The 12,588-nt window shown below is 35.0% G+C and overlaps 1 protein-coding gene across 2 annotated transcripts in view; it reads left to right on the top strand.

Annotated features, from left to right (window-relative positions):
- The window catches only part of TRIM33 (tripartite motif containing 33), a gene marked incomplete at its 5' end in the record, with an annotated part of 158,656 nt that extends 146,405 nt beyond the window's left edge, over positions 1-12,251 (top strand). The window contains 7 exons of one of the 2 annotated variants that reach the window (XM_079696733.1): positions 2,133-2,292; positions 3,717-4,066; positions 6,162-6,285; positions 8,010-8,084; positions 10,026-10,178; positions 11,610-11,660; positions 11,740-12,251. In XM_079696733.1, coding sequence (XP_079552859.1) covers positions 2,133-2,292; positions 3,717-4,066; positions 6,162-6,285; positions 8,010-8,084; positions 10,026-10,178; positions 11,610-11,660; positions 11,740-11,952 — 1,126 coding nt within the window. In that variant the 3' untranslated portion in view covers positions 11,953-12,251. The remainder of the gene's footprint in view (positions 1-2,132; positions 2,293-3,716; positions 4,067-6,161; positions 6,286-8,009; positions 8,085-10,025; positions 10,179-11,609; positions 11,661-11,739) is intronic. The other variant, XM_079696734.1, reaches the window with a different exon arrangement.
- Between the last annotated feature and the right edge of the window lie 337 nt (positions 12,252-12,588).

Genomic DNA, 12,588 nt, shown 5'->3' with positions numbered 1-12,588 from the left:
CCAGTTTTTCTCATAAATGCTTTTTTTTAATTGTTTCTTTGAATCAGATTCAGATAGGCACTATACATTGCCATCAACCCATATATCAAGGTCCAACTCAGTGTATTTGTTGAAGAAATGTATTGTTTTTCTTACAGAGTTTTCCTCATTTCCCCATCTTGTCATTTAAATACACTACCTTCTGTTTTTTTCTCTATATTGGTATTTAGATCAGGAGGTTTGATTAGATTCAGGTTTGATTTGAGGGAAAGGGGTAGGGAGAATACTTCATTGTGGTGATGTGTACTTCTTTCAGGGTCACAAAATGTCTGGTCGCTTTTGTTGATTCTTTTGTGATAACACCCATTAATGATCATTGCCTTAGCTCTTTTTTTTTTTTTACTAGTTTAAAAATGATATTTTAATTATTGTATCATACCTTCTTTGTTTATTAGTTTAGAATACTTCTGTAAAGAGAAATTTTCTGCCATCAGCTATTTGATTATGGGAAGGACAGAATAAATTGATACTTTCTCTTTATTTACCTATTTTTATAATAATGAGTTGATTCCCAGCACCCTCCAACAGTGACCAATGAATGTTATTAACTTTATGGGCTTATATATTTAAACATATTTTATATGTTCTAAAATTATAGTTGTTATTTTTATTGAAGCTTAAATTGTTCCATATTTATCCTATCAGAACTTTTCCAAGTTGGCTTCATAGTTCTTTTGCTGTAACCCCAGTAGTTGTTGAAAGCATTCTTGTTTCCTGTCCTGATGTTCCAGGTTCATCTTGTACATTTTTTGCCTCAGGCCTGAAATCAGAAATTTCTCTAGGAAATCCTGGTCATGTTAGTGGGGAAATGGTGCTTCAAGACAGTCTTCTGGGTACTAGGGGCACTCACTGCTACTGAATTGTTCATAGTTTCTTAGGCCTTTTTAGTGGACAGAGAGCTAAGAAATGGTAGTGTGGGGGATTTCCCTGGTGGTCCAGTGGTAAAGAATCTGCCTTACAATGCAGGGGACGCGGGTTTGATCCCTGGTCAGGGAACTAAGATCCCACATGCCATGGGGCAACTAAGCCCGTGTGCCGCAACTACTGAGTTCGTGTGCTTCAACTAGAGAGCCTGTGTGCTGCAAACTACAGAGCCCACATGTCCTGAAGCCTGCGCTCCCCAACTAGGGAGAAGCCCGTGCACTGCAACGAAGAGCCCGCTTGCCACAACGAAAGATCCCGTGTACCGCAGCTAACACCCAAGGAAGCCAAAAATAAATTAAATAAATAAATAATAAATAAATAAATCTTTAAAAAAAAAAGAATTAAGAAAAAAAAACGATAGTGTGGAAAGGGTGTGTGTGTGTGTTAAAGGTAAATGTAATAAATGACTGATTTTTATTCTTTAGTTTGAATAATTTAGTGCAATATAAGAAAGATTTTATTTCAGATATATGAATGTTCTGTATTTGTATATATATGTGTGTATGTATTTTGAAGACTGGTTCTATATTATATACTTGCTTGGCTTTTAAATTATACTTTAAATAATCAGTAGTTTTAGAAGAAAAGTACAAATTGAGTGAAAAAGGTTTTCATTTTCGACAGTAATACAGACTTAGTTATTCACTTCTCTTGCCAGTGGTTTTGCTTTGTGGACTAGATAGAACCAATTAGTCATGTACCTGTCCTCTTAGCCTATTATCCCATTAATTCAGATAAGGACTCAAAAGCTGAAACAGTGATTCCTTTGAGGACACTTCATGAACCACTGTTATTGAGGTTTCCTTCAGATGTTTGGGGGTAGAGAAGAATTTAAACTTCTTATATTATAGAGAGAAGCAATCACTATACTAATAGCCTAGACAAAATGATTGTTTACTAGATTCCTTAAATGATATAAGTGCCTCAGACCATAAAATGTATTTTTCAGGTCTTCTGAAAGTTTGACCTACGTTTTTTAAAAATTCTAAGCCAAGTTTATAACACACTCCTTTTAATTGCATTATGAAGTATCCTTATCTGCTATAAAGTTAATAAATTGTTTTCAGTTTAATGAACATTTCATATAACTTAACAAACTTTTCATATAATTGTTTTTATGTACACCATACAGTCAAACATATGTGACCTTTATTTGTTGTTTTTGTTAGCTGTGGGTCTTCAGGAAGAACTGCTGAGAAGACAGGTCTTAGTTTCAAGTCTGATCAAGTGAAAGTCAAGCAAGAACCTGGCACTGAAGATGAAATATGTAGCTTTTCAGGAGCTGTGAAACAGGAAAAGACAGAGGATGGCAGGAGGAGTGCCTGCATGGTAAGTTCCCAGTGGAATCTGTCAGGGATTTAAGGAGGTCACTTCACTGATTCTTCCACCTCTGCGTGTATTAGTCTGGTTAGTGGTCCTGTGGACCTGTATTCATTTTTGAATTTTTATGCGTGGTATAATGCAGATATCTCTTTTTCTAACTGAATTTTTTCATCTAAGTGTCAACTGTAATTGATGAGAAAAGACTTACTTGTATTAAGGACTTGTTTCAACTTTTAGTTTGTAATCGGTCATTATTTTTGCCATGATTCTAAATTGGGTTCTGACTTGTTCTGAATTTATTAATAATTTCAATAGTCACATTGAGACTCAAGCTGCAAAAATCCTTGGCTATTTTCCCTGGACCGATGAGCTCAGGATTACGACCGCTGACATGAAAGAAGTTTAATGCTCACAGAGTTTTGTGATGAGAAGATTGCCTTTGGCTTATGAATTATTAACCATTTTAGAATTCCCCAGGTAGAATAAAATAAAATTTATAAAATTTATAGTATAGAATGAAGGAAGGCCCAAGTCCCTTCTTATTTAGAAATTTTGATCTTGGTTTTTTCTTCCTACCTACACTTACGTCTCATTTTCTACATGGTTGGCACATAGAAATTTCAACTATGTAGATTTAGAGAGTACTGTCATCTCTTCATTCAGAACTTGGTTTGGAAAGTACCCCCAAAAAACAGTGCAAAATGGTGGTGAAAGATTTTACATTGTCACAACCTTCCTATATTAGTAGAATGATAAGTGGGCAGAAGAATATTTCAAAATGCTTTTCAAAAGCTATGTGAGAATAAGGACCTACTGTGTAGTACAGTGAACTATATTCAATATCTTGTAATAAGCTATAATGGAAAAGAATCTGAAAAAAATGTGTGTGTATGTGTATACACACACATATGTATATATAACTGAATCAATTTGCTGTACACCTGTAACTAACAACATTGTGAATTAACTATACTTCAATTAAAAGAAATGGTTTAAAAAGCCAATATAAAGGGGAAGAAAAAGCTGTGAGACAGATTGTTGAGTGAAAAATAGTGTATAATTGTCAGCTCTCTACAGGAAAAGTATAACCCTATGCTCACTTCCCAATCAATGTGCTTAACAGTTTAATTAATTCCTTTATTATCCAAGTGAACCAGTATTACACAGACTGCTCCCTAAAATCATACATTAACATGCCTGAAGAACTTTGGGGTTATTTTCATTCTTTTATGTTACTAATATGATTTCAAATAATTTTATAATAAATAATAGTAAATTCCAAAATAATTTTAAGTTATGTCAGTATATCATGTTGTATATACATGTTGACAAAACTTTTAAACACTCTGAGGCACACATGCATGCACGCACACACTGCGAACAGTATAGATTAAATGATTCTTCAAGAATTTGTCCTTGCTTTGTTTTAGTTGAGCAGTCCTGAGAGTAGCTTGACACCACCTCTTTCAACTAGCCTGCATCTGGAGAGTGAGTTGGACGCATTAGCAGGCCTGGAAAACCACGTGAAAACTGAACCTGCAGATGTGAATGAAAGCTGCAAACAGTCAGGGCTCAACAGCCTTGTTAATGGAAAGTCCCCAGTTCGAAGTCTCATGCACAGGTCGGCAAGGATTGGAGGAGATGGCAGCAGCAAAGATGATGACCCAAATGAAGATTGGTGTGCTGTCTGCCAAAATGGAGGGGATCTCTTGTGCTGTGAAAAATGTCCAAAGGTCTTTCATCTAACTTGTCATGTTCCAACACTTCTTAGCTTTCCAAGGTACAAGTGAAATAACTATGATTTTTTGTTTATTTTTATAAGCTAAATAAGTAACAAAATTATTCAGGGCAGATGGCCTTCTTAATGACTGCCTATTACTCCATTACCTTCTAGAGAAATTAACAGCTGAATGAAGAAATGTCCAAGATCTAAGTTGTGCATTAACGTTAAAAAAAAAAAAAAAAAAGACTATTTCCTGGCCTTCAATTTATACTTAATATAAGCAAATTAGATAAACCTGTAAATTATGAGGTGCAAGAGACTAGGGTATTGAGAAACTTAGTTGATTTCCTCTTGAAGATAATTTTTTAATCTATTGCCATCCATTTTAATAGGGTCTATAATAATGGCTTTATTTATGAATAGTATTCAGTTTGAGGCAACTCTATTGGATCTTACCAAAAACTTACTTTTCTAATGTTTGAAAGCTCTTGAAAGACACTTTAAAGAAAAAAAAAGCAAGTACCTTGTAAAAATACCTTTATTGTCTTGAATTTTTTGAGGAATAGCTTCATCTTGACTACTGGAAGCTGTTAGTTGGTAGTGCCTGCCTGAAGCACAGTGTGCAGATTTCTCAACTTTTCCTGTTTGGAATGTCTTTTAGTCATTAACTTTGGAACGGACAGTTACTGAATTCGTTATTTAGAAGAGAAGATGGTACGGTAAAGATAAAGATTGGGGCAACATATGAGCATTGTCCTCAGACTATATGACCCCCTTGGCAGCTAAGTCTGATTTCAAGTATTAAAACATTCATTGATGAGCATCCAGTGCAAGCTGATGATTCCAGCTAATACAGCAGAACAAATGGGCTGGGTTACGATACCTGTAGTCTGGTCGTAATTCTGTAGTGAACTAACTTAATTAGCTTGGGTGGTTCACTGATTTTCAGGGATTAGTTTTCTGCATCTATGAGTAGTAGAGTTTGGATTAGAAAAGCCCTTTTTCTTCCCTTCCATTTAACATATTTATGTTCGTGGTATTTCGTCTCCAATTGATTTCAGAGACCATAAAATAGTAGAATCATACTTATTTCTTTAAGCCATCCTTCTTCCCCTACCCTAACCCCCTGGTTTTTTAATTGAAAATAAACCAGTGTCCTTGGGAAAACCCAGCTTCTTTCTGCCTATAGATGAAAGATTCACATTTTTTCTCCGATTCCTGAGAAGTAATGATTTTAGTTGATTAATGCTACCCTTTCTGAAAAATTCAGCCTTTAGTATTAGAAAAGTAGTGGATATATGAACAGTGCCAGAATATTTTTCTGAAGCATTGTAATTCTTACCTAAATCTTAGAAGGTGAAGTCCTTTGCCACAGATGTATTAAGGACCTTCTTTTTCTTTACTCTTTTAGAAAAAAATTGGCATTTTGGTCTTGAAATTAAGGCTTTTCATATTTTTGTTTCCGTTGGATAGTAACATCTGCTGGAACATTAGAATTTTGCCACTGAAAGCTTTCTCTCAAAGGCAGATGCTTTGGAAGGAATTGAAACTGTTGACACAGTTTTAATATAATCCCTAGACTTAGAATATATATATGATGGGGGAGAGAAAGGGGAGAATGCATTTGAAGTAATCAAATTGGAGTTTATGGTTTGATAGAAATCCTGATACAAAAAACTATTGACTGAGCAGATTTAAAAGACTGGCCATGAAAAAGTAATTGTTATATTTTTGGCATCTTTAATACATGCCAAAACAGTACAAGATACCTGAGGGACTGTATCGTGTACTCCTTTCTTCTTCATGCATATGAGGTCACTGTCATGGTCATACTGGGGTATTGAGAATTGGTCTTATGCTGCAAGTGCTGATCATCAGCTTTGTGCTATGAAGAGACAGACACCTTTTGAATAGAGATAGTAGGGTTATATTGCTTTCCAGAAGGTAATCAGTTGAAGAATGGAAACATTTGGGGAAGCTTTTATCACATAACTTCACTTTATGAGATGTGGCAAAAATAGTACCTCTCTTTTCCACAAAAACTGGAAAGGAAAGAAAACAAAGAAACTGGAGACTTACCTCTAGGAAACTAGCTTCCCTAGAGTGGGTTTTGTTATAATTACATGGACTAATTGCCTATTTCCTTCTTTAGTGGGGACTGGATATGCACATTTTGCAGAGATATTGGGAAACCAGAAGTTGAATATGATTGTGATAATTTGCAACATAGTAAGAAGGGGAAAACTGCACAGGGGTTAAGCCCCGTGGACCAAAGGGTAAGTGTCAAATAAGTTGATTTATTATTAGGGATTCTGTAGTTGTGTGGCTATACATCTTTTTTTTTTTCAGTGTAATATACATATAACCTGATAAATTTTCATTTTTTAATATCATTATCTGATAGTATGTTCATAATTTCTGAAATCTTTATCTGTAGCCCTCAGCTCTAGGCTCTTATATCTAGCTTCCTCATACTTAACATTTCCCAGCCAAAATCTTGATTTCTAATCCTCTCCTTCAAAAAGAAAAAGCAGGGGACTTCCCTGGTGGTGCAGTGGTTAAGAATCCACCTGCCAGTGCAGGGGACATGGGTTGAAGCCCTGGTCTGGGAAGATCCCACATGCTGTGGAGCAACTAAGCCTGTGCGCCACAACTACTGAACCTGCACTCTAGAGCCTGTGAGTGACAACTACTGAAGCCCATGTGCCTACTAGAGCCCATGCTCTGCAACAAAGACATGCCACCCCAATGAGAAGCCTGTACACCGCAACAAAGAGTAGCCCCTGCTCGCCACAACTAGAGAAAGCCCCCACACAGTAACGAAAACCCAATGCAGACAAAAATAAATAAATAAATTTATTTATTTATTATTATTATTTTTTAAAGCAAAAGCAATAAAAGCAAGAAAATAATGACATAAAAAACTGCATCCCTCTCTCAGTAATTCCCATCATCAAATGGTACCACTGGTCATCTCTGTTGCTCAAGCCAGAAATCTGTTAAAAATAGAAGAATCAGGAATGACTATAATACCATTTTCTCACTTCCCCCAACCATTACCTTCTGAGACAGCCATCATAGTTTTTCACCTGCACTATTGTACTATCTCTTCACTGAACTCCCTGATTCTACTCTTGCCCCCTTACAATCCATTTTCTATGCAGTACATAGTATTCTTTTTTAAATATGTAAACAGGTCTATCACTTCCTTGCTTAAAATCTTCTAATAGCATCTCATCATATTAAGAATGAAATCCAGAATCCTCTCATCATTTCACTCAGATTTCTGCTGATCTGGTCTATAGTCTGATCTACAAAGACAAAATATCTTTCATGTACTTCTGTGGTCATTACAGTTACATTTGGCTTTGATCTAATGTATAAACTTGCAAAATCCATCTTCCACTATCTTTGAGGAGAAGGTATGTGTTTAGAGTACAAAAACGGATATTAAAAAGAAGTTTAAGCATATAAACACTATAAATGTAAAATGCATATCAATTTACTTCTGATTGTATAACAAAATTCTAGAATTGGACTGAGAAGACACAGACAGTTTTTATTTAATTTTGAGCCTGAGCAGAATCCTTTCAAGAAAGGGAATAGTATGTGTCTTGCCTGCCTCAGGGAATTAAAATGAGTAGCAACAATCATAAATTGTTGTACAAAATGCTGTATGTTGCTTTAATGACTCCTTTCTATTTGTATAACTAGTTAAGAGGTAATAGTAGGTAAATTACCTGAGTTATCAGATAAGAACAAAGGCACTCTGTCTTTGATAAGTTCATTTAAAGTAGGACAGAAGATAGTCATAGTCTCAAACCTAAATAGAAAACAAGGTAGTTTTCTTTGGGTATATATTTAGTTGGATAGCTAGTATGTAGGAGGCTTATCTTCAGTGTGTTGTAATAATGCTTTGTACTGATAAAGTTCTCATTCTTAAGAATATCTTTTTAGAGGGAAAACATTTCATGGGTTTTCTTTTCTTTTCTTGGGCCAGAAGTGTGAACGTCTTCTGCTTTACCTCTATTGCCATGAATTAAGTATTGAATTCCAGGAGCCAGTTCCTGCTTCGGTGAGTTGTTTACCTTAGTACCTTCCTGTTTAAGAAGTTTTAGTATAATACTTAAGAGTATGGGCTGTGGCCTTAGACTGCTAATGTTAAAACTCAGGCTTGAATAATCTCCTCAACCAAGGTGCTCAAATTCTCTTTTCTAATACTGTTTCTTCCCTCATTGGGTTATTTCAAGGATTCTGTACAATAACCTGTGTAAAATGTGTTAGCATAGTACCTGATAAAATTTCTGAGTAATAAGAAGTACTTGTGATGTTATTAGGGCTAAATGGCTATGAGATTCACTTGTTAAAATTGCAGTTTGTTTTTAAAGACCGTTGCTGTGATAAAAACTTAATGAATTTAATTTCCACTTCCTCTTTTATTGGGTTGGCCAAAAAGTTCGTTTGGGTTTTTCCATAAGCTGTTACAGCCCAATACTTTTAAAATGGACATAAAGGATACAGGTACAGGTATAATGGAAAGAGTCTTGAACTAGGAATCAGAAGACTTAACTTTTCCTAGTTCTGCCATTAACCAGCCTTATAACTGGGGAAATTACATAATTTTCTGCCTCTACTTTTTTTTGTGTGTGTGGTACGCGGGCCCCTCACTGTTGTGGCCTCTCCCGTTGCGGAGCACAGGCTCCGGACACGCAGGCTCAGCGGCCATGGCTCACGGGCCCAGCCGCTTCGCGGCATGTGGGATCTTCCCAGACCGGGGCACGAACCCGTGTCCCCTGCATCTGCAGGCGGACTCTCAACCACTGCGCCACCAGGGAAGCCCTGCCTCTACTTTTTTAACTGTACAGTGGGAATATTGAACTAAATTATTTCTAAGGTTCCAGTTCTATGATTGATTCTAGGATCTATATCTTAGGGAGAAAATAACTCTATAAAAGTATTAATTTGAATAAAAGTGTGAAGTTGAACCTTGCATACTTGTTCTGCTTCATAAGCCCTCTTTTATGAACATTCAAGATTAAGAGAAGACTGTGGGAAAATTTGCAAGCCAATGCCCTTTGTTTATCTTACAAGAGATTTTTGTAAGGAGTAAAGGCTCTAAAATTCCATAGTAAAAGGAATATCAGGGATGCTCAGTGCCTTATAAATGGGATAAGAATATGCAACACATATTTACTTGCCGTCAGTTGTTGAATTAAGATAATATTGGATACCAGGCCTGTTATAGAGCATTGAATAGTAATTTGTTTACTGGGTAGGCTCAGGAATGGATTTTAAAGTACAAAAGATCTAGATACAAGGAAGATGTTTTGTTCAGATAGTAATCATCTGATACCAGGAAGTCTGTCTGTCTGTTCTTCAAGTTTAGGGACTTTACAGTAGAAGATTACTTTGCATTGTTTTCTTTTCATGAACTATTTAAATAGTTTCTCCATGTTCAGTTATTTTGCAAGGATACAAATTTTGGGCCAAGAGTTGCAGCCAGAACTCCCAAGTATAATCCTAAATGATTAATAAAAATTTATCTTGTGTTACTACAGTCTTTTCCCCTCTATTGTTATGTCCAGAGTTCTCTGTGATACAAGGTTTTATCCTCTAAAAGATACCATATTCTAATAATAACAATACATTTTGTAATCTTTTTCCCTTTTTTAAAAAAAAACAGGAGTCATACAGTTCTGATGGGCTAGATTTGTCCTTAACACTAGTGGTTAGCTACCCTTGCTGATTGCTTTTTTTTTCCAAATTTTCTTATTAAAGATAGAACTTTGGGTCCTTCACTAACCGTGGACACTGCCACATATTCTGAATATGATTTGATTTTCATGATGTGCTTGTGGCAGAAGATTTAAAGTACAATTCATTATACTCAAAATTTGCATGCAGCTGGCTCAATCAACATATGTTTTTCTCTAAAATTAATATGCTTTGCATTTTCAAATTAAACACTTCAGCATTTTTTTTGGGAATCCTTATCTATCCTTATTTGTTTCTTTAGATACCAAACTACTATAAAATTATAAAGAAACCTATGGATTTATCCACCGTGAAAAAGAAGCTTCAGAAAAAACATTCCCAACACTACCAAATCCCAGATGACTTTGTGGCTGATGTTCGTTTGATCTTCAAGAACTGTGAAAGGTTTAATGAAGTATGTTAGCTTCCAAACTATAGAGTCTTGGATTAGTAGTTTTTATTTGTTTGCTTACTTGGTTATTGGATTTTGTTTTTCCTGCCAAGAGATTTTTCTAAGTTGATTTTTAAAATTTATTCTGCTTCAGTTCTGTCAAAAGTAAAATTTGATTGCATCCACAGCTCCAAAGAAGAAAGTTTACTGTGTATAATTTGAAGTATATACTTAAATATAATGTAATAAATTAAGAATATTATTGGATATCCCTTTCTGTACATGTTGAGGGTTGAGATAAGTATAGAAGATAGTCTGTAGTTAAGTATATTTTGTGGGAAATGATTACAGACAAGCCTACATTTTGGGTACATTTAGGAAAGACATTTGTACCAGTGTCCTTTGATTTTGTTATTGACCATATAAATATAGAACCTTAAAATTATAAATTCACGTGGCTCATCTTGAATAGTAGCCCAGAGTGTATAATGTTGAGTTATCTGATCTCAGCAATGTGACTTTCATTAACTTTGGTTATGTATTTTTTTGAGAATAAAGATGAGCTATCCATACCTTTAGAAGAAATGTGATAGATATTTACCTCCTTCAAGGAAATTTTTGTTATCTTTGGGAAGCTCAAGTCTCTTATTGTTCAGGAATATTTTCATTATTATAAGAGAAGAAAATGGATGAGAATCCACAAAATCTTCAAAAAGATTACTACTAAAATCTTTATTGCTGATAAAATTTGGGTGCCATAGTAATGTTATTAAAAATTCAAATTGAATCATTTAAAGTGTACTCATAGTTGCCTCTGGAAGCATTTAGGTGACTTTTTAAAATAAAAAAAATTTTTTCTTATTAGGTGACAAATTCTGGTCACCTTTATAGCAATGTGCCACAGAGAATATAGTAAAACCTCACTCACTTGAAGTTAAATTAATACAGTCCCAAGTTTCTTGTCTTATTTTCTAATTCAGTTAAATTATTTTCAATTAAGTATACTTTCATGAACCATAGCTAACATTTGCCAGGAAGAAGACTTATTTTATCTGCTTTAAAAATAGTTAACTAAATTATGATTAACAAATTGCCATACAGATAGAATTCTGACTTAGTGGTTGTTGAAAGTTTGGCAGTTTTTAAAAAAATATTTCTTATATCATTTTTTTCACAAATATTTTTCTCTTAAATATATTGATGTATTCAAACCAACTCCTACTCAGGTTGACCTCACTAATTCAGAATTTGAGACAATTTTGCAGTAGCTTTAGTAACAGCTTTGTTAAGAAAGGGGGTCCATGTTCTGTATAATTTTAGAAAGCACTTGATCTGGTCATAGCAATTTGTTCCTCCTAGTATGGCTGACTTTCGTCGCCAATCCTATGCAGTCTTATAACTTTAGAAAGGATTATAATTTCCCTTTTTTTTTTTTGACTCTGGTATCCTTTTTAGATGATGAAAGTTGTTCAAGTTTATGCAGAAACACAAGAGATTAATTTGAAGGTAAGCTTTTCAGACCATGCAAACTTGGTGAAGGAATATGCATTACCAATAGGTGAATATTCCTATCTTTTGCTTGCAGGCTGATTCAGAAGTAGCTCAGGCAGGGAAAGCAGTTGCATTGTACTTTGAAGATAAACTCACAGAGATCTACTCAGACAGGACCTTCGCACCTTTGCCAGAGTTTGAGCAGGAAGAGGATGATGGTGAGGTAACTGAGGACTCTGATGAAGACTTTATACAGCCCCGCAGAAAACGCCTAAAGTCAGATGAGAGACCAGTACATATAAAGTAAAATGACATGAACTTAAATCAATTGTTTAAAAAAAGAAAAGAATGAAAAACTTTTATTTAAGTGTTGCTGGAATATCCTGCCTACAGTGGGCACCTCCTTGAAGAAGCTAATAGCTTTTACACAGTATTAGATTGAAATAATGGACAGAAAACACATTCTTGTCAAGAAAGGGGGGAAGGACTCTATTTGCAACTTTAAAAGTAAAAACAAAAGTGAAAGTAAAATGATTTGAAGATTTCTGTTACCACAGAGAATGGTTCTGATTGTTAGAATGGGCAGATGTTGATGATCACTTGGTATTGATTGGTGCAGATACTGAGTGTTCAAGTACTTAAGGGTCATGTCACTGGTTAAATTGTCTCTTTGGAGTAGAGTGCACAATTATTAAACCAACTTTTATGCCTCCCCCTCCACACATATACATACTGGCTTATTTTCTAGTTAAAAATCAAAGTTGCTCAGATTCCACTTTGATGTCAGTGCAGATGTGCATTGCATCATGCTGTTATATTTTCTCTCATTTTGATGCTGTTGGGCCTTAGTTTTATATTGGTTTAAAGAACTCAACAGTAGTTTATTTTCTGTTCATACTTAAGAGTCTAGGAAACATGACCATTGATCATCATTTAATCAACT

Source organism: Hyperoodon ampullatus (assembly GCF_949752795.1).
Source record: "Hyperoodon ampullatus genome assembly, chromosome: 2".
NCBI lineage: Eukaryota > Metazoa > Chordata > Mammalia > Artiodactyla > Ziphiidae > Hyperoodon > Hyperoodon ampullatus.
Note: the sequence above shows the minus strand (reverse complement) of the source record. Positions and strands in the feature narration are given on the sequence as shown.